Here is a 22,577-nt window from a genome sequence, read left to right as displayed (position 1 = left end):
TCATTGAGTTCCTACTATGTTCCAAGCACTATGGGGGCCATGTCATAGAAAAAAAAACCAGAAAAATAATGAAGTCAAGTATAAATAACTAGACATCAGCAGTTTAAGGGCAAAACGCAGATCAGCAAGTATTTTTGAGCAACTTAATATAAATGCTATTTCAAGATATAATTTGAATGGCATCAATAAACAATGAATTACGCTGCTGTGTAAGAGCCATTTGGATGCAAGTTCAGTTGTGGGTGACAGATAAAAATGCCCCAGTTATGTAATTTTGGTTGGAGGCCAGTCATCATTCAGTTTAAGCATCTATTCCCAATGACAGGATGTGAGGAACAGCTGAATCAAGAAAATGTGAATCTGTTGTGCAGATCAGGATAAGGGGAGTTCCACTTGGGTCTGACAAATGTTGAAATGGTACTAATGTCATTTTTAAGCCTTCGAAAATAACCCACAAAAGACTACATGACCGGGGACGGGGGAACATGGAGGGAATTCGATTTAATTAAAAAACCCTAAGTCAGGAAATGAAGAAAGTTAATAGTAATTTACCCACCTTGCATATTTGTAGCATTCAAAATACTGAACTTCCTGGCAAAGCGTGAGAAGCAGAGGAGGAGGAAGTTAACATTCCTTGGGTCTGGGAGTATCATTCATTACTTCCCCTCTTCCGCCCAATGACAGGAGCAGGTCTGCTGTCCTTTTAATAGTTGAGGAAACTGAGGCTCACGGATTACTTAGGGCCATGCTGCAAGGAAGCAGTCTAGCAGGATTTTGAACTCCCGTGTGCCTGCCTTTCAAGCTTCTCCACTCTTATAAGTGAACAGGTTTGTTGTTGTTTTTGTTGTTTTTGAGACTCAGTCTCACTCTGTCACCCAGGTTGGACTGCAGTGGTGAGATCTTGGCTCACTGCAAGCTCTGCCTCCGAGGTTCAAGCAAGTCTCCTGCCTCAGCCTCCCAAGTAGCTGAAATTACAGGTGCCTGCAACCACACCTGGCTAATTTTGGTATTTTTAGTAGAGACGGGATTTCACCATGTTGCCCAGGCTGGTCTCGAACTCCTGGGTTCAAGCAATCCTCCCGCCTCGGCCTCTCTAAGTGGTGGGATTACAGGCATGAACCACCATGCCTGCCACATATGAACAGTTTTAACAACCCACATTTTCTACATTGCTTTATCATTCATTATACAATTTAAACTTTAATGCTCTATTCAAGCACCCTGGAGCATCTGACATCTAGACTGTTTTCATTTAGTCTCAGGAGTAGCTCATCTGTAGGATGTCAACAATGAAATATGAGTTGGCACAAGGATGCCTCATTAATCTCTAATATAATTAGAAATTTATCTGGTTCTTTCAAAGCATTTTATCACTGCTTAGAGGCTGGAAACTGTTTCTAGCCCCCTTGTTACAAAATTATTTATGGTCAAATATTAGATATGCAACCTTCATGTAAAATCTTAATTACTGCCCTTTTAGCTGATTTTTGTGCCCTCTGAAAGGGTATAAATTAGAAGAATAATGGCCAAGTAAATTAGAATAAAGGTTGCACAATGGAATATACATGCACCAAGGTCTAGAAATGAATCCCCAGCTACAGATCCACTGTAGCCATTTCTCCTTATTCATTCTTATTTCAGAGGAGTGAAAAAAACAGACGCAAGGGGAAGAAAAATAAAAACAACTTTAGTTCATCATTATGGCTCCTCTAGGACAGGACCATGTCTTCTTGTCCCCTCAGTGTGCCCTGGGGTCTGGCCTCATGATCAGCACACAGCAGGGCTTAATGAATGTTTGTTGAACAGAACCAAACATGGGCGACTCATCCTGCTTCATCCTGCTTGTAGATATTCTTTTTTTTTTTTTTTTTTTTTTTTAGATGGAGTCTCACTCTGTTGCCCAGGCTGGAGTGCAGTGGCACGATCTTGGCTCACTGCAACCTCTGCCTCCCGGATTCAAGCCATTCTCCTGCCTCAGCCTCCCGAGTAGCTGGGACTCAGGCACCTGCCACCACGCCCGGCTAATTTTTGTATTTTTAGTAGAGATGGGGTTTCACCATGTTGGCCAGGCTGGTCTCAAACTCCTGACTGCGTGATCCACATGCCTCAGCCTCCCAAAGGGCTGGCAATACAGGCATGACCCACCGTGCCCGGCCAGATATTCTTTACATGTATGAAAACAAAGATTATTCCACTGTGCTCATTTCATTGTTTGATCATTATATTCCATCCTTTGTTCAATCGAATAAAAGACACAGTGCACTCAATATACTTTGGTCAACAGCAAGATAGGAAAAAGTGATACAATTGCTGAAATGTGACTCGTGAGGTGCTCTTCCTCACTTAGCAGCAGAACAGAAGGCAGAGAGACAAAGCCATCTGACAATGGTGTGGCCAGGCTGAAGGTCTGCTCTGGGACCACTCTTCAACCCAGCCTCACTCCCCTTCCATTCAGCCACACCTTGCACCTGTTTAACACCACGGGCTACCTACCAACTGTATCACACCACAATTTGATACAATTTCTGATGATGATCATAGCAGTAGTCAAAACACAGATGATGGGGGAAGGTCAGTTATGAGTAGTGGACAAGAATTAAATTGTCAGGAAAAGCCAAGTGAGCAAATGAAAAAACAGATAAGAATTAGAAGCCGTTTAAATTTGATAACTGAAGGCAAGTAAGCAATCTGTTCTTCAGAAAATAGCTATGAATGAAAAAAAATCAGTATCTCTGGGAGCTATTTTGAGGACAGCCTCCAACTCCCATTTACTAGGAGGGATGGAAACCCAGGCTTCAGGATCATCTGGGCCTTGGTTGGAGATGTGTGCTGTCTGTTGCTTACTAGGTGACCGTGAGTAATGCTCAACTTCTCTGTGTCCCAGGGCCATCCTTGGTAAAAGGGAGGTGATGAAAAAGAGGATCTGGTTCAGAAGGTTATTGTAAGGGTGAAACAAGGTGGTGCATAGGAAGCCAGTGCTGATGCACAACGGGCAATAAATCAATGAAAGGGCTCCTCTGACTTTTTTTTTGAGACAGGGTCTCGCTCTGTCACCCAAGCTGGAGTGCAGTGGCGCCATCATGGTTCACTGCAGACTCAACTTCCAGGGTTCAAGTGATTCTCCCACCTCAGCCTCCCAAGTAACTGGAACCACAGGCATGTGCCACCATGCCCAGCTAATTTTCATATTTTTTGTAGAGATGGGGTTTTGGCATGTTACCCAGGGTGGTCTCAAACTCCTAAGCTCCAGTGATCCGCACGCCTCAGCCTCCCAAGGTGCTGGGATTATAGGCATGAGCCACCACACTGGGTCTTCTCTGACTTTTGATATAATTTCTGATGATTATCATACCAGTAGTCAAACCACAGGTGACAGGAGAGCAATTACCTGGATTTAATCATCAGTACCTGAATCACTGACTTTATTTTACCAGCTTTTTTGTTTACAGTTCTCATCAGCAGAGTGCCCTCTCTTGTTAGTGAAAATAAGGGATCTGATCATTGTGGTCTTCCCAGGTTCAATATGACAACCATGACTGTAGTGGCACATCAGGAGAAAGAGTGGGGACTGAGGTCCCCAGATTTGAATTCACCAGGCCTATGTGTCAAAACTAGGATTTCTGACAAAGCAATATGAGGAAAACCTTACAACTGCGTCTTTGTTGGGGTGAGAGATGTGAAGCCCCCGCCCCCAGGTCCACCTGCAAGGGCTACATGATAGCTGAATTGCATTTAAGAGAGGAGGGAAAGCTGCATGCTGGGCTTGGCCTTGCTGAGTGGGCCATGCAAGCTGAGAGCCACAGCTGAATTGTTCAGGATCCAAAAGGGGTCTGCAGAGCGAGCATGGGGAGGGGGTTCCCAGAGGGTGAGAAATGCTTCCAGAGAGGACTAATGAAGTATTGCTTGATAAGTGCCAACACAACCCTCTTCCCCACCTTCCCATGAGAGAACCCATAAAACAAACTCTCCTTGCGAGATCACTGTGGAATTGGATGGTTTTTCTGGGAACTGGGACCAAGTCCTGAATAAGGACTCTAGATGGCGAAGGAACAAGAGTGACACCACTCAGGTAGCAGGTGTAACCCACACTATCTGGGAAATACCTGTACCACTGTATCACTGAGATAAATAAGTTAACATGTATTGAGTTCTTCCTAGGTTCCAGGGACTGGCCTAAGTACTTTACATGAGCTACCTCATTTCATCGGCATAATAATCCCATGAGCAGGTGCTATGATCAGCCTCATTTTACATGGAAGGAAGTGATAATGGCTCAGAAAGATGAAATGACTTGTCCTGGGCTGTGCTGCCAGTTGGGATGGAGGTGGACTTCAAAATCAGGTAACTTCGACTCAAGTGTTGCTCTTAACTGCTACGCTATAAATCAAGGCTCAATTTACTAATTATTTGCATAATTAATATATTAGGTGGGGGGGGTCAGACTGTGTCATTTGCCCCCCACTGTTCTCCCCCATCAACTAAACTCATGAAATAGATGCATATCTTCTTTCCTCACCCCTCCAGGGAATTTCTCCAGGGAAGAGTCCAATAGAACAGCCTTCCCAGATAGAAGGAAGCTGGGTTTTGGTCAAAGACATAGTAATAGTGACATTCCCTGGTGTATAATCATGCATTCACTTATTTAATATTTATCAAGGGCCAACTCTATGTTCACCATGTGCTAGGCATTGGGTAGCATTGACTAAAGATATAAAAATAAATCAGAGAATCTGTCCTCAAGGAACTTAAAATACAGGGGGAGACAGACATGCATAAAATTAAGTATATGTGGGCTAAGAATGTCTTAATTAAGGATGTCTTAATTTGCCATAAAATGAGGAACAGATGAAATACTCTGAAATCTGAGAGTTGGGATCAATTACTTCTAGTTTGAGCCCAGCAGGGAACTGGAAGCTTCAGAGAGAAGTTATGGAGCTGAGTTTGGAAAAACAAGTAGAAGTTAAATATGCAGAGAAGAGGAGCTCAGGGATTTTTTTTCTAAAAAAAGCAGGAGCAGATGCACAGAGGCCGTGAGGTGGGGGCTGATGCAGCGAACTTCGAGTGGTTCTGCTTGGGTGGAGGGTACCATCGGGAAGGGGAGCACTGCGGGGGAGAGACGGAGGGAGGAAGGAAGGAAGGAACCAATGAACACATGAACTAGGCAGAGCCTTGAAAGCTAGGCTGAGGGCTAGTGACTTCGTTATGTGGATCTACTGTTGTCAAATGGTGAACCACGGCCCAGAGGTGTATCCCAAATTCTTCCTTCCTAAGCGTGCTACCCAAATTCTGATCAATGTCTCATCATCCATTTCTGCCTCAAGTAAAGACATAACTGTCATGGTGACGCCTGTCAAAGGAATGTTATGCTGAGCAGATTAAGTGGCAGGCAATTAGGGGGAGGTATAATATGGAGTGATTAAGAGGCAAGTGGGGCAGGATACTGTCAAGGCATTGCTGAGGAAACATCGGGTATTTGCTAGAACATGGGAAAACCTTATTTCTTCAGTATATAGAAGTACCAGCATGGCAGTAGGCAGTTCTCAGATGGGGACCCTGTGCTGAAGGGCAACTAGTTGGGTGATATCATTAACTATGGATAATTTTATAGACCCTAGGATGTGTCAACCTCATTGGGGTTTACACTGTAATTACTGCCGACTTTTTTAGTATCTTTTTTTTCTTTTTGAGACAGGGTCTTGCTCTGTTTCCAGGCTGGGGTGCAGTGGCATGATCATGGCACACTGCAGCCTCAACCTCCAGGGCTCAGTTGATCCTCCCACCTCAGCCCCATGAGCAGCTGGGACTACAGGTATGCACCACCACGCCTGGCTAATTTTTTTTTTTTTTTTTTTTTTTGTAAATACCGGGTCTCACTTTGTTGCCCAGGCTGGTCTCGAACTCCTGGGCTCAGACAATCCTTCTGCCTTGGCCTCCCAAAGTGCTGGGATTATGGGCATAAGCCACTGTGCCCGGCCTTTAGTATCATTTTGAATCATTTAATCTGGATTTGAGTCCTAACTCTGCCATTCACCCTTGATCACGTTTCAGGCCTCTGTGTCCCTCCATCTTCTCCTCTGCAGAGGGCAGATAATAATAATAGAAGGAAGCTCACATGGCTGGGGAGAGCAACTGCAATAATGGAAGATGCAGCACTCAGCAAAGTGCCTGGCACAGAGCGAGTGCCTGGTCAATAATAAATGTTGTAATTTTACTCTCTTCATCTGGATCATCCAAAATTCTAGAATTCAAAACTGTGCAGGGAACACATACACCCAAAGTATCTCGTGAACTACGGAAAAGAGGGAGCCTCTAAGGGTATCCACGTGGGTGTAGGCCAGCATCGGAACTCGGTTTCTACCGAGTTTACTGAGTTTTTGCCCAGTATCTACAATCAATCAATCAATCAATCAATCAATCAATAAGCCAGGCGTGGTGGTGCATACCCGTAGTCCCAGCTGCTCAGGAAGCTGAGGTGGGAGGATTAACTGAGCCCTGGAGGTTGAGGCTGCAGTGTGCCATGATTACGCCACTGCACCCCAGCCTGAAAACAAAGCAAGACCCTGTCTCAAAAAGAAAAAAGATACTAAACTAAAACTTCCCTGCAGAGAAGTTGATTCTCTGCAGTGCGATGTTAATGTTATTTACTGAGCACTTACTGTGTTCCAAGACTCTCTGCTAGCAGTTTACATTCATGACAGTTGGCATGGAGTAGAGAGATGCCAGGGGGAACAATCAATCTAGAGCCAAGTAGGAAGTAAGCAGAGTTTTGTGGGATTTTTTTTTTTGAGTTGAGGGTCTTGCTATTGCCCAGGCTGGAGTGCAGTGGCGTGATCATGGATCACTGCAACCTCAAACTTTGGGCCTCAAGGGGCCTTCCTGCCTCAGCCTCTTGAGTAGCTGAGACTACAGGTATGCGCCACCACACCTAGCTAATTTAAAAAAAAAATTTTTTTAGAGATGGGGGTCTCACTATGTTGCCCAGTGGTCTTGAGCTCCTGGCATCAAGTGATCCTCTCACCTCAGCTTCCCAAAGTGCTGGGATTATAGGCATGGGCCACCGCACCCGGCCAAGGAGAGCTTTAATCAGTGCATGTAATAAACAGAAGCTGAAGACCCAAGAAACCTGGTGGATGCCAAACTGCACAGGAGAAGGGCAGGCAGGAGGCCAAGCAAGGCGGAAAAGCTCTCCGGAGTCCAAGTGGCCAGACAGATGGCAGCGCATGTATGTGCACAGTAGATGGTGTGGCTGGAACTGGGTAAGTGACCCCAAACACAGGCTTTCCCTCCCGAAGGGGTCATCTGGAGAACAACCTGATGGTACCAAGATAATGAGCTATCATCTGATAATAATGAATGATTGAGAATCTTAAAATAAAGAAATCCTGCCAAACAACTGACCTCAAAACATTTTTCTTTCTTCGCTTGGTGAAGCAGGCTAGCCATTCCGGGAAGCAGAACAGGAAAGATGAAAGTTTCCAAATATTCTTTGGGAGCACCTAAAACAAACAAACAAAAATTCCCCCTGCAAATCCCCAGTGGCCCGAGCCAATCTGGGAAAAATGTTTACTTTTGAGCCAGAAAAAGGTACTGTCCATTCAATCACATGATCTTAGATGTTATATTTTGCTCCAGACTACAGAGCTGGGCTATATAACTAAAGTAACTTAAAATGTCCCTCTGAGCCTCTATAGTCTGGTGAAGATGTAGGAAGTATCCTACATAAGGCCAGGTCCACCAGCTTGTTATGGCCCCAAAGCAGGAATAGCAAGGGGCCCAGTGTGGCCGGAGGGACAAAAACAAGGGGAGTGTGGTAGGAAATGGGAGCAGAGAGGAATTGGGAGTCAAAGTATAATGGGTAAGGTCTTAGGGTCACGGTAATAAAGGCAGTCGTTAGCCAAGGCCCAAGGCATGCAGAAGGCACAGAACAAACCAGTAGGAGAGGGTCTGGCACCAGGGAGGGCCCAAGGAACTACGACTCAGATCTGCAGTATACACCCCTGCTTCCACACACAAAGCAGGGAAGCATGATGATGTTTTCTTCTACTTTTTACATTTTTTTTTTTTTTTGAGACAGTCTCACTCTGTCGCCCAGGCTGGAGTGCAGTGGCACAATCATAGCTCACTGCATCCTGGACCTCTCAGGCTCAAGCAATCTTCCCACCTTAGCCTCCCAAATAGCTGGGACTGCAAGTACCTGCCACCACACCCAGCTAATTTTTTTTTTTTTCTCAATCTGTCGCCCAGGCTGGAACACAGTGGTGCGATCTCAGCTCACTGCAACCTCCACTTTCCGAGTGCAAGCGATTCTCCTGCCTCAGCCTCCCAAGTAGCTAGGGTTATCAGTGTGCACCACCATGCCTGGATAATTTTTTTTTTTTTTTTTTTTTTGTGATGGAGTCTTGGTCTGTTGCCCAGGCTGGAGTGCAGTGGCACGATCTCAGCTCACTGCAACCTCCGCCTCCCAGGTTCAAGTGATTCTCCTGCCACCATGCCCAGCTAATTTTTGTATTTTTAGTAGAGACAGGGTTTCACCACGTTGGCCAGGCTGGTATCGAATTCCTGACCTCAAGTGATCCTCTTGCCTCAGCCTCCCAAAGTGCTGCGATTATAGGCATGAGCCACTGCATCCGGTGATATTTTTTTTTTTTTTTAATTTTTTGTAGAGATGTAGAGATGGGGTCTCCCTGGGCTCAAGCAATCCTCCTGCCTTGGTCTCTCAAAGTGCTGATATTACAGGCATGAGCCATCACAGCCGGCTACATGTGTTTACTGTTCTCTTTTCCTACTTTTTATTTAATGTAAAATCAAAGTATGCTTTTTGTTACTTATTATCTTTATTACATTTTTAACCTTAAAGATAAATCAGTGAAATAAAGGACATGTCTCTTAAAAATAAAACAAGAACACATTCTTTCTTATGTATGTGGTCTCCCTGAGGTCCATCTGTCCGCCTCCATACCCACCCTGTGGTTCTGCAATGTTAAAAGCCCCAAATTATAAAAGATGGCATCTCTCTTACTCACATGTTTTTGGGTTGATTGTTTCCGATTTATCTTGAGGACAGGGTGTATGTGAGATCATGGTGAAATGGGAAACTGGAAAATAGTGCTCTGCACTGAAGCCATGAAAAAGCATTTCCTCTACCGGCGCAACCTGGAGGCAGACAGGGGAGGGGAGGCAATTCATTTAAACAGCTTAAATAATTGCATTTTCTGGTATAACCTCATGAAGGAATAAAATTCTACATCAGACTTTAAGGTTCAAGGGGGTACGCTGAGCACAGATCTTTGTCTCCCTTCCCTCCTGAGACACCTATAAACGACAAGGCAGAAACCCCTGATAGAGAAAAGAAGGACCAGCTGTGGATGAGACATTTGTAAACATATCCAAAACACCAGGGATGAAGCCTCGCTCAAGAAGCAAGAAACTCACGCCTGTAATCCCAGCACTTTGGGAGGCCGAAGCAGATGAATCATCTGAGGTCAGGAGTTCAAAGCCAGCCTGGCCAACATGGTGAAATCCCGTTTCTACTAAAAATACAAAAAAGTAGCCAGGCGTGGTGACGGGTGCCTGTAATCCCAGCTACTTGGAAGGCTGAGGCAGGATAATTGCTTGAACTCAGGAGGTGGAGGCTGCAGTGAGCTGAGATCGCACCATTGCACTCCAGCCTGGGCAGCAAGAGTGAAACTCCATCTCAAAAAAATAAATAAATAAATAAAAGAAGCAAGTGTGGAAGTAACAGTCACAGGAGGAAGCTGCCCCAGAGGACAGATGTCCATCCTCCCATCAGATCCCAAAGGGACTCAACACTCAAGTTGACAGGCACTGCACAGGGTGGGAACAAGAATGGAATGATATATGGCAAGGCTGGGTGGAAATCCGGCTGGGCTAACTTGGCCTGCTGCCCACACTCCCCTCAGGTTTCTTTCTGGTCCTTCAATATCATAAAGCTGTGTTCACACCAGCTGGATCTCCAGCTCCCCCTCCTCTCCAGGAAATCTTCTGTAAACCAATGAAACAGCCTGAAAAGGAGTAGAACACTTAGAACCACTTAGGGCACCATGATGGTAGCATAAGAAAAAAAATTGGGCTGGGCGTGGTGGCTCACGCCTGTGATTCCAGCACTTTGGGAGGCCAAGGAGGGCAGATGGCTTGAGTCTAGGAGTTTGAGACCAGCCTGGGCAACATAGCAAGACCTCATCTCTACTAAAATTCAAAAATAATTAGCTGGGCAGTGGTGGCATACGCCTGTAGTCCCAGTACTTTGGGAGAAAGAGGCGGGAAGATCGCTTGAGCTTGGGAAGTGAAGTACTGCACTCCAGCCTGATGACAGAGTAAGACCCTGTCTCAAAAAGGAAGAAAAAAAAAGTTGATTTAGAGACCCACCCCCCCCGCCGCCACCCAATCCCAAAATACCTACTCTCTGCCTGTTCACCCTGAAGAAAAGTCGGCCAGTGGACAATCACCCTTCATGAGCACCCAGTCAGTGTTTTGCTATTCATAGAAGAGACCCATCCAGAAAACAAACCCACATGTACAGCAGTAGAAGAAAGCCACACCAGCTGTGATACTGTGATGGTTAATTTTCAGTGTCAACTTGACTGGAGTAAGGGATACCTAGGTAACTAGCAGAGCATTATGTCTGGATATGTCTGCAAGGGTTTTCTGGAAGAGACTGGTGTATATGTTGGTGGACTGAATGGAGATCTATCCTCAATGTGGGCAGGCACCACTGGATTGGCTGAGGGCCTGGAAGGAACAAAAAGTTGAGGAAGGCTGAATTCTTGCTCTCTTCTGGAGCTAGGACACCCTTCTTCTCCTGCCCTTGGACCTCAGAACTCCAGGTTCTCTGGCTTTGAGACTCCAGGGCTCTCACCAGTGGTCCCTCTGGCTCTCAGAGGCTAATTAAGTCCAGCTAGATTTCCACGTAACCCTGCCACGTATCATAAACAGAGGCCCTCAGACTGGTAGTTACACTGTTGTTTCTTCCTGGCTCTGAGGCTTTTGGATTTGGACTGAGCCACTCTACCAGCTTCCCTGGTTCTCCAGCTTGCAGACAGCCTAATGTAGGACTTCTCAGCCTCCATAATCGTGTGAGCCAATTACCCCAGTAAATCCCCTCTCATATATGTATCTCTCTATATATCCTACTGATTCTGTCTCTCTGGAGAACCCTAATATACCAGCTATATAGAAAAATCCACTCAGGACCATTGTACATTTTAAATAAACAATCAAATCTCTTTATACGGGTCAAGAAGATCATAGCACAAGAGACGAAGATCAACATATATTGTCAGAACAGCTGACCCTGGAAGAAGCACAGAGAATTCAGGGAAGAGAACTGTGATTTGAATCTGCAGAGAAATTTGAGAAAGAATTGCGTCCATAAAGCAAGAACAGGATGCTAGGAGAAAAGGAACAATCACAGAACAAGAAAGTTTTTAGACACAATGTCTCTGTCAGAGGCAGCTGCAGTGATGGAAGTTAATAGAAGTCGAGAAACAGGTTTTGATTCCATCCGTGTTACCGTGCTCAAGTCCCTTCATCTCTCAGAGCCTTGCTTTTTAAAAATTTTAAACTCCGTTAAGCTCCTATCTAATTCCAAGGTAGACTTCACGAGGGCCTCTCTTCCTGGCTGCCCTGTCCTTAGCCCTCTCTCCTTAGCACAGTCTTCATCTTGTCTACCCTGGCATGCGGAGAAACTTGGTCTGCAACTGTCCCTCACACGGACATGGTGTTAGATCCACTGCAAAGGCTCTTCTCATCCAGGATCTCATGTGAGCCCCACAGAAGCCCTGTAAATTAGTCAAGGATTATCTGTCCCATTTAATAAATGCAGAAACCTGGATGGGAGCAGTGGCTCACATCTGTAATCCCAACACTTTGGGAGACTGAGGCAGGCAGATCACTTGAAGTCAGGAGTATGAGACCAGCCTGGACAACACGGTGAAACCCCGTCTCAACAAAAAATCCCAAGCACGGTGGCAGGTACCTGTAGTCCCAGCTACTAAGGTTGCAGCGAGCTGAGATTGTGCCACTGCACTCCAACGTGGGCGACAGGGCAAGAGCCTGTCTCAAAAAATAGATTAGATAGATAGATAGATCGATAGATAGACAGATAGATAGACAGACAGACAGATGCCGAAACTAATGCTCAAAGAGGTTATGTGATGCCCTCTAAGTCAAACTGTTAGTATTAGAGCTGGGATTGGCCCCAAGTTTCTGGTTCTCGCTCCAGTGCCTTCCCTTTCCCACCTCCTGAACTCAGTGACACTGTGTGACATTCACAGGCCATCAATGCTATTCTCATTTAAGAGCTTCTTGCTTAGGTTGAGGCCTGGGTAATACTCACTGTAATCACAGGCTCCTGTTTGACTTTATATCCTTCTGGAAAGGGAGGCTGCTCAGCTTCATACTCTAAAGGGAAGGGAAAAAAAATCCTCAATTCCATACTTCACTAGAGTTTCTGGTGTAATTTCCTTCTCCCTGAATAAAACATTCTTAAATTTTATTTTGGCTGGTGGTGTACAGAAATGAAAAAACAACTGGCCATGACAGGTTAACATTTAATGGTATTTAAAATCAGCAAGAGGCCAGGTGCGGTGGCTCACACCTGTAATCCCAGCACTTTTGGAGGCCGAGGCAGGAGGATCACCTGAGGTCAGGAGTTCGAGACCAGCCTGGCCAACCTGGTGAAACCCTGTCTTTACTAAAAATACAAAAATTAGCTGGGCGTGGTGGCTGGTGCCTGTAATCCCAGCTACTTGGGAGGCTGAGGCAGGAGAATCGCTTGAACCCGGGAGGCAGAGGTTGCAGTGAGCCAAGATCCTGCCACTGCACTCCAGCCAGCCTGAAAGACAAGAGCGAGACTATCTAAAAAAAAATTATTAATAAAATAAAATAGGCCGGGCGTGGTGGCTCACGCCTGTAATCCCAACACTTTGGGAGGCAGAGGTGGGCGGATCACAAGGTCGGGAGATTGAGACCATCCTGGCTAACACAGTGAAACCCTGTCTCTACTAAAAATACAAAAAATTAGCCGGGCATGGTGGCGGGCACCTATAGTCCCAGCTACTCGGGAGGCTGAGGCAGGAGAATGGCGTGAACCCGGCAGGCGGAGCTTGCAGTGAGCCGAGACTGCGCCACTGCACTCCAGCCTGGGCGACAGAGCGAGACTCCATCTCAAAAAAAATAAAAAATAAATAAATAAATAAAATAAAATAAAATAATAAAGTCGGTAAGAGATGGTTGGTCTCTTACATGAAAGAGTCGAGGCTTTATATAAGAGTCTGAGACTCTTTTTCTTAGAGGACACAACTTCAGATTTTGCCAACATGATGGAAACTATAAGGAATTAAGGGAGGAAGAGAACGTGGAGGTTGGGTAAGGGAAGACACCGAGAGCACATGCGGAGGAGAGGCTAACACAAAGAACAGTCCACGGCTGGGCGCGGTGGCTCATGCCTATAATCCCAGCATTTTGGGAGGCCGAGGAGGGTGGATCACTAGGTCAGGAGTTCGAGATCAGCCTTACCAACATGGTGAAACCTCATCTCCACTAAAAATACAAAAATTAGCCAGGCATGGCGCCGGGCACCTGTAATCCCAGCTACTCAGGAGGCTGAGGCAGGAGAATCACTTGAACCCTGGAGGCAGAGGTTTCAGTCAGCGACACAGCGAGACTCTGACTCAAAAATAAATAAATAAATAAAAGAACAGTCCACGTAAGTTCTACAGGGTTACAACAACCATGACTGACAGAGGAACAGAAAATGCTCATGGCCAGTATTAGTTACATCTCTAAAGCAAAGACTGGTAAAAATATTTCTGGAAAGGTCAGTGTTGTCAAGACAATTGCACAGTCACAGTCATGAGGAAAAATTAATTTGTGGGCAAGACGGTATTGAGGGCATACAGTTGTATGGACACAAGTTTTATTTCATCACCTAGCTACCTATCAGATAGTACAGCATTTCCTCCACTTCTCAACTTTCTAAGCATCAGGCTGGGGACAAGAATGTCAGGTTGCAGGTTAAAAGCAATTTATTTCTCAATACCAACTGTATTCGTTTTCTATTGTTGTGTAACGAATTAGCACAAATCATTGACATAAAGGAACACAAATTTATTATCTCATAATTCCCTTGAGTCAGGAGTCCAAGAATGGATCAGAGTTTTATCAGGCTGAATTCAAGGTATCAGCCAAAGCTGTGATCTTCTCTGAGGGTTGGGATACTTTTCCAAGCTCATTGGTTGTTGACAGAATTTCGGTTTTGATAGAATTTTAGTTTCTTGGCCAGTCATGGTGGCTCAGATCTGTAATCCCAGCACTTTACGAGGCCAAGGTGGGTGGATCACTTGAGGTCAGGAGTTTGAGACCAGAGTGGTTAACATGGTGAAACCCCCATCTCTACTAAAAATACAAAAATTAGCTGGGCGTGGTGGCAGGCACTTATAATCCCCAGCAACTTGAGAGGCTGAAGCACAAGAATCATTTGAACCCGGGAGGTGGAGGTTGCAGTGAACCAAGATCTCACCATTGCACTCCAGCCTGGGTGACAGAGTGAGACTCCATCTCAAAAAAATAAAAAAGAATTTTAGTTTCTTGTGGTTGAGGTCTGAGGTCCTTGCTATCTTGCGGTTGTCAGCTGGGGTCCCTCTCAACTCTTAGAAGGCACTCTCAGGTTCTCGCCATGGGTAATGCACAACTTGATTGCTGCTACTTCAAGGGCAGCAGGAGAATCTCTTCTGCTTGAATCTGACTTCTTTTAAGGGCTCACCTGATTAGGTCAGGCCCACCTACAATAATCTCCCTAATTTAAAGTCAGCTGGTTAAAAGCTTTAAACATACCTGGAAAATCTTCTGACAGCCACACCTAGATTAGCGTTTGATTGAATAAGTGAGGTGTGTTCACGAGGTGGCAAGAATCTTGGGGGCTATCTTAGAATTCTGCCTACCATACCAGCCCAAGCTCTACCATTTTTTTCCTCTCCGGCAAGCATGTAAATTCACCCTTCTTCCCCAGCTGCCTTGGGAACCATTGATATAGTGTGGAATTGTTTATTTGGGTTTAAAATGTATACATTTATACTTCTGGCTGATTACAAAAGCAAGACATACTTATTGAAAGAAAATTTCAAATAACATAGGGATGTCTTATGTAGAGTGTAAAAGTCACACCTAGTCCTATTGCAACCCTACAACCATTGTTAGATATGGCATAGATCCAACCAAATCTTTTTTTTGGGAGGGGGGCAGGGGGGCGACAAAGTCTCGCTCTGTCGCCCAGGCTGGAGCGCAGTGGCGCGATCTCGGCTCACTGCAACCTCCGCCTCCTGAGTTCAAGAAATTCTCCTGCCTCAGCCTCCCGAGTAGCTGGGACTACAGGCACATGCTGCCATGCCAGACAAATTTTTTGTATTTTAGTAGAGATGGGGTTTCACCGTGTTGCCCAGGCTGGTCTCGAACTCCTGAGCTCAGGCAATCCGCCCGCCTTGGCCTTCCAGTGGTAGGATTCCAATGTATTTACTAATATATGTATATAATACATAATACATTTGTTTACTTTCACTTTCCCAGGCTAGGTCAAAGTGCCCTCACATAGAACCACATAACACTGTGTCCTTTTTCTTCATAACTCATATTAGTTTTTGCCTTATTTGAAATTTATAAAAATTAGTGACTATCTTTTCTTTTCTTTCTTTTTTTCTTTTGAGACCGAGTCTTGCTCCGTCGCCCAGGCTGGAGTGCAGTGGTATGATCTCGGCTTACTATGACCTCTGCCTCCCAGCTTCAAGCAATTCTCTTGCCTCAGCCTCCCAAGTAGCTGGGATTACAGGCACCCATCATCATGCCCGGCTAATTTTTGTATTTTTATAGAGACAGGGTTTCATCATGTTGGCCAGGCTGGTCTCGAACTCCTGATCTCAAGTGATCTGCCCACCTTGGCCTCCCAAAGTGCTGGAATTACAGGCTTCAGCCAGCATGCCCGGCATTAATGACTATCTTTTCTAATAGGCTATATGTTTTGTGAGGGAAGTGCCTGGATCTGTTGTCTCACCATTATTTCCCCACAGAATACTGGCTGAATGAATGAATGAATGGATGAACAGAACCAACCATATCGTAAGTTACTTTTAACGGCTTATTCATTCATTTATATCTATTGTAAGCCCATTACCTGCTATGAACCATTCTGTGTGTTAAATATGAGACTCCTTTCAATGTTGCTACATATATGATGTGCCACATTTATTTAACCAGTGTACTCTTCATGGGCATTTAGGTTGTTTCCATTATTTTATTATTATAAACAATGTTTCAATGAACATCTTTATACAAATCATTGATCCACAGAGAGGTATTTTGGTAGGATCCTTAGATGTGGAATTTTTTTCTGTCAAAGAAAAAAATAACTTAAAATTTGGGCCAAATTGCCAAACTTTTCTCCGAAAAGTTTACAGTCACTTGTACTCCCAATAGTGACACTGCCTGTTTCTCTAGAGTATAATCAATCTTATACATTAAAAGTTTTTCAACACATGTAAAAGAAAAAAATGGTATTTTACTTTTATTTGCATTTCTTTATTACTTGCTATCATATTTTTCCAGTGAAATCTCTCAGGAGTTCCGGAATGGGCACAGTGGCTCACGCATGTAATCCCAGCACTTTGGGAGGCTGAGGCGGGCGGATCACAAGGTCAGGAGATCGAGACCATCGTGGCTAACACGATGAAATCCCGTCTCTACTAAAAATACAAAACTTAGCCGGGAGTGGTGGCGGGCGCCTGTAGTCCCAGCTACTTGGGAGGCTGAGGCAGGATAATGGTGTGAACCCGGGAGGCGGAGCTTGCGGTGAGCAGAGATCGAGCCGCTGCACTCCAGCCTGGGTGACAGAGCGAGACTCCATCTCCAAAAAAAAAGAAAAAAAAGAAATCTCTCAGGAGTTCACTTAAATTTGATGGAAAAAATATAAATTTCTTCATCACATGATCACAAAAGACATACAGTTGAAATGATTATGTACAAGTATGAAGTATAGGAAAATACTTTAGCTTCAAGACAATCTGATGTGTTACTTAAAACCTCTGTAATAGTTTAAGGGAATCTAACATGTTTGAGAATGTCAGTTTTCCCTGTGGTTTCAATCTGAAATATGATTACAGACTGATGCTTTTACATTGAAAGGCATAAAAGAATTTAAGTTTGTAGAGTACTGGACTCTTAAAACAACTTGATTTACCATAGTTTAATTAATTCCATTTCCAAGAGTTGTTTCGGTGCTTAGAAAAGTGTGCTTATCTGCTCTGTTCTGCATTAGAAATACTTAAGAAAATCAGGGACCCAGGCATGGATTACAGGCTCACACCTGTAATCCTAACATTTTGGGAAGCCAAGGTGGGCAGATTGTTGGAGCCCGGGAGTTCAAGAGCAGCCTGGGCAACATGGTGAAACCCTGTCTCTACAACAAATATAAAAATTAGCTGGGTGTGGTGGCGCATGCCTGTAATCCCAGCTACTTGGGAGGCTTAGGTGGGAGGATCACCTGAGCCTGGGAGGTTGAGGCTGTAGTAAGCACGATCACGCCACTGCACTTCAGCCTGGGCGACAGCCTGTCTCAAAAAAATAAAAATTAAAAAAAATATTTTTTAAAATCAGTATATTAAATGTATAAATATTTACAATCTTTCAATTACCAAAGGTTATAAATGGCATTAATTGATTAGGAGAATTTAATGTTATATGCATATTAAATGAACATTATGAACAAGTGAAAGTTGTTGTTCGTTTTATGCAACAAAGGCAACATTTTAGGAGAGGCAGAGCAGAAGGAGCCCGGAAACTTGTTGGCAGAGTGGAGCCCCTGTGCCACAAGTGAACCCTCTCCCCTCAACTTCTGGGATGTGAGAATAATTAACCATCTTTTTTAGGCCATTATGAGTTGGGCTTTCTGCTATTTGCAGCTGAACATGTTCCTGATAGAAACAATTAAAATGTAGCATTGACTGGTGGCCGGGCACGGTGGATCGCGCCTGTAATCCCAGCACTTTGGGAGGCCGAGGCAGGCGGATCACAAGGTCAGGAGATTGAGACCATCCTGGCTAACATGGTGAAACCCCCTCTCTACTAAAAATACAAAAACAAAATTAGCCGGGTGTGGTGGCGGGCACCTGTAGTCCCAGTTACTCAGGACGCTGAGGCAGGAGAATGGCGTGAACCCAGGAGGCGGAGCTTGCAGTGAGCCGAGATCACACCACTGCACTCCAGCCTGGGTGACAGAGCCAGACTCCGACTAAAAAACAAAAAACAAAAAACAAAAAACAAAAAACAAAAAAAAAAACCCAACAACAAAAATGTAGCATTGACCCACAGTAGCTTATTGGAAGGGGATGGAACAAGAAGGTGACGCTGGGAGTGAATCAGACGAACATTTGACAGGCATATACTATAGTGGGAGGTTGTACCAGGCTGCTGGAGAGCCAGATGAACGGGGCAGAGGAGCTTATGTTCCAGAGAGGGGATGAATGATAAACCAGGGGTTATGATAAGTGAAAGTATTGCTGTAGAGGGCTTCAACCACAGCCTAGAGGAGAGGAAAGAAGGGGCTTTGAAATTGGCCTGAGGAATTACAGAAGGCTTTCCAGAAGAGGGGCCACGTGGACTGAGTCTAGAGAGATAAATGAGAAGGTAGGGATGTTCCAGGAAGAGACAAAGCTTGTGGAAAGGCATGGAGAGGAATAGTATGGTGCACTGGAGGAATAGTTTTGTGTGACTCCAAGTACACAACACAACAGTGGTACCGAAGTGCTTGTTTAAAATGCAGAACTCAAAGACTCACCCCCAAGGAGTCTGGCCCATCAGGGCAGGAAGGAGAGCCAAGGAAGCTGCTTTTTTTTTTTTTTTGAAACAAGAGTCTCACTCTGTCGCCCAGGCTGGAGGGCAATGGCATGATCTCGGCTCAGTGCAACCTCCTCTTCCCAGGTTCAAGTGATTCTCCTGCCTCAGCCTCCTGAGTAGCTGGGACTACAGGTGCACACTGCCATGCCTGGCTAATTTTTTTAAATTTTATTTTAGTAGAGATGGGGTTTCACCATGTTGGCCAGGCTGGTCTCGAACTCCTGAGTTCAGGCAATCCAGCCCCTTCGGTCTCCTAATGTGCTAGGATTACAGGCTTGAGCCACCACACCCGGCCAGGAAGCTGCATTTTAACATGTATCCAGGAGATTTTGATGTAGGTGCTCCCAGTCCATGCTTTAAAACCATGCTGGTGTCTTCTTCAGGGGTTTGAACTTGAGAGTCAAAACAGACTTGCGTTTGAAGCCGACCCTGCCACTTACTTTGGGCAAGTTTCCTAACCTTTCTAAGCCTCAATTTCCTCATCTGTTGCTGTGAGGCTTAAATGAGAAGTAATGCACCTAGCACAATGCCTGGCACATAAACAGCAGCTCAATAAATGGTTGCCATTAGGATGATTTGGGTGAATGGTATGTTGTGAACTAAGAAAAGTAAACAGAGATGGGACGTTAAGAAGCTTAAGGGTTAAGCTAAGGAGTTTATCTGTAAGCTATGAAAATCATTGTAGGTCACAGCATGATGCGATTAGATTTGAATTTTAGAGAGGTTCCTACGACAGCCAGTGGAATATGGTCTGGAAGGAGGCCTGCCTCAATTAAGAAGCCACAGCAGCAATCTAAGCAGGGGGTGGTAAGGGCCTGATCTAAGGCAGCAGACATGAAGACTGGTGGGGGTGGGGAGTGGGGACAGGGTGGGGATGGTGGGAGATATTAAACAGGTAGAATCTATAAGGACTGGCAAATGAGAGTGTGGGGCCGTGGAAAGTGAAAGGGAAGCAGGCCGGATGCGGTAGCTCACGCCTGTAATCCCAGCACTTTGGGAGGCTGAGGCGGGTGGATCACCTGAGGTCAGGAGTTCGACATCAGCCTGGCCAACATGGTGAAACCCCACCTAAAAATACAAAAATTAGCTGGGCATGGTGTCGAGTGCCTGTAATCCCAGCTACTCGGGAGGCTGAGGTGGGAGAATTGCTTGAACCCGGGAGGTGGAAGTTGAAGTGAGCAGAGATCGCACCTCTGTACTCCAGCCTGGGCAACAGAGCAAGACTCTGTCTCAAGGGAAGAAAAAAAAAAAAAAAGCTGGACTGGGCAGCTGAGTGAACGATGGTAACATTGGTGGAGATGGAGATAAGTTATTGGCGTCTAAAACAGTGCCTGCAGTTATGCCTGGCCCAGCATTGAAAACAGTTCCCAGCCCTGGTAGATACAAGTTGGCTCAATGCTTAAGAACAATTTCTTCGGAGAAATGAGGAAGAAGCTGGTCTGCCCTTAGTTGATAAGGGAATGGGAATGAAAGACTGATAGGAGCTGGCAGAGGATATAGGGTCATGGTGGAGGTTTCTTCCTGATATGACAGGCCAGGGGTGTTTGGAGGAAAAAGCTAGTAGAGAAGTTAAAGGCATAGCAGAGGAAGTGAGTGACAAAGCAGGATCCTGGAATAGCAAGGGGATGGTAAGCAGAGATGGAGAGCTGAGTGGCGAGTAGCAGGGTGAGAGCTTCTTCCACGTGTACAGATGGATGTTAGCGGACTCCCTCCCCACTCCTGACTGCCTGACTCTTCTCAGTGAACGCATCCTATGCTAAGAGGTATCACAGAACATTTCAGGAGGTGTTACAGACTTGGACTAGTAGAACCAGGCAATGGGAGAAGGCATTGAGAGATGCTGATTGCTGAGCAGTGCTGAGAGCCAGCTGGGGTCATCTTTCTTCAGCTGGCTCAGTGGCTGTGCTGGAGGAGCAAGTATTGATTCACAACTGATCCGTGTCGGTATCTGGCAGGTGAAATGAAAGGCCAGATTTTACAACAGCATTGGGGGCTGAGGCCAGAGAGTGCTTGATTAAGTGATGAACCAATGACAATAGTGAGGATGCTGATAACAGTAATCACAGCATATCAAAATAGGAAACTGTAAGGCCAGGCGCGGTGGCTCATGCCTGTAATCCCAGCACTTTGGGAGGATGAGGCGGGCTGACTGCTTGAGGTCAGGTGTTTGAGACCAGCCTGGCCAACATGGCAAAACCCCATCTCTACAAAAAATTAGCCAGGCATGGTGGTGGGCGCCTGTAATCCCAGCTATTTGGGAGGCTGAAGCAGGAGAATTGCTTGAATCTGGGAGGCAGAGGTTGCAGTGAGCCGAGATTGCGCCACTGCACTGCAGCCTGGGTGACAGAGCCAGACTTCATCTCAAAAAAAAAAAAGGAAACTGTTAAGCCCCACATCCTTTGATTCTCTTGATTAAAACCATGAACACAGCTAGTCACAAACTACTATAAGATTTGATTAGAAGTGTTGGCCGGGAAGAAGTTTATTGACACTAACACAAGTGCTTTTTAGAATACAAAACTCAGTTGTCACTGGAAAGATGAGGGAGAAAACTGAAGAATATTTACAAATAAGTTATAGTGGTGAGCATGCACATACATACAAAACAGCAGTAGTCAGGTTGGTTAAGGTCTGTGTAAGTTAGACATTTACCTACTTTATAGTTTGTCTTCATGAAATTGAGTTTCTGGCAGGTCTGTTTGCTATGATAATTTGTCTTTTGAATGGAGATTATCTTAAGAGAATGTAGTACTTAATCTCAAAGATAGGATTACTACAAAGCCTGTTTTTTCATGTTTGTTGTCAGAAACTGAATTTACTACATGTTATAGAAAACTGCATTTGTTAGATGTTTAAGAATTGGGTTTATCCATCTGTTATAATAATCATCACAGTGCCCATGTGTATAGTTTGCCAATGTTGACCTCACTGAATTGTTTTTTTTTTTTTCTAGACGGATTCTTACTTTGTTGCCCAGGCTGGAGTGCAGTGGCACGATCTCAGGTCATTGCAACCTCCGCCTCTCAGGTTCAAGAGATTCTCCTGCCTCAGTCTCCCGAGTAGCTGGGATTACCCACCACCAAGCCTGACTTAGTTTTTATATTTTTAGTAGAGACAGGGTTTCAACATGTTGGCCAGGCTAGTCTCCAATTCCTGACCGCAGGTGATCCACCCGCCTTGGCCTCCCAAAGTGCTGGGATTACAGGCGTGAGCCACCATGCCTGACCTCATTCTGTAACTCTATCATTTTATAAGTGGCATTAATTCACTTGCTCTTCAGAGAGAACCAAAACCTTTTGCTTTCTCTCTAGAGGCCTATTTGCTTTCTCTCTAGAGGTCTTTGCTTTCTCTCTAGAGGCCTATTTGACCAAAATAAACTCGGTGTGTAAATCACAACACAAGGCATGTTTCTTTGTCAACAATAATGAGCATTTATTGACTACTTTTTAAATGCCAGGCACTGTGCTAAGCACCTTTTCACACATTATCTTACTTGGTCCCCACAACAGCCCTGTGAGGTAGGCACAACAATTATCTGTCTCTTACAGATGAGGCTGAGTAACTTTTCTAACAATCCTCTAGTAAACTGTATTATAAGAAACTGTTTGGCTAGGAGAAGTGAAAGCTCTGGGGAAAAGGCAGCCACAATAACTACCGTCAAATTATCTGAATAGATT

General features: G+C 45.0%; 1 protein-coding gene across 6 annotated transcripts in view; it reads right to left on the bottom strand.

Annotated features, from left to right (window-relative positions):
* The window catches only part of IQCK (IQ motif containing K), a 139,914-nt gene that overhangs the window by 115,290 nt on the left and 2,047 nt on the right, over positions 1-22,577 (bottom strand). For 4 of the 6 annotated variants that reach the window (XR_010152154.1, NM_001246476.1, XM_016928455.3 and 1 more), the window contains 3 exon segments: positions 12,356-12,420; positions 9,024-9,153; positions 7,399-7,496 (listed from right to left, as the gene is read on the bottom strand). Coding sequence is in view for 5 of the 6 variants with exons in the window: in NM_001246476.1 (NP_001233405.1) it covers positions 7,399-7,496; positions 9,024-9,153; positions 12,356-12,420 (293 nt within the window). In the remaining variant the exon portion in view is untranslated. 6 annotated transcript variants of the gene reach the window in all.

Source organism: Pan troglodytes, chromosome 18 (assembly GCF_028858775.2).
Source record: "Pan troglodytes isolate AG18354 chromosome 18, NHGRI_mPanTro3-v2.0_pri, whole genome shotgun sequence".
NCBI lineage: Eukaryota > Metazoa > Chordata > Mammalia > Primates > Hominidae > Pan > Pan troglodytes.
This window is presented reverse-complemented; position numbering and strand designations above follow the sequence as displayed.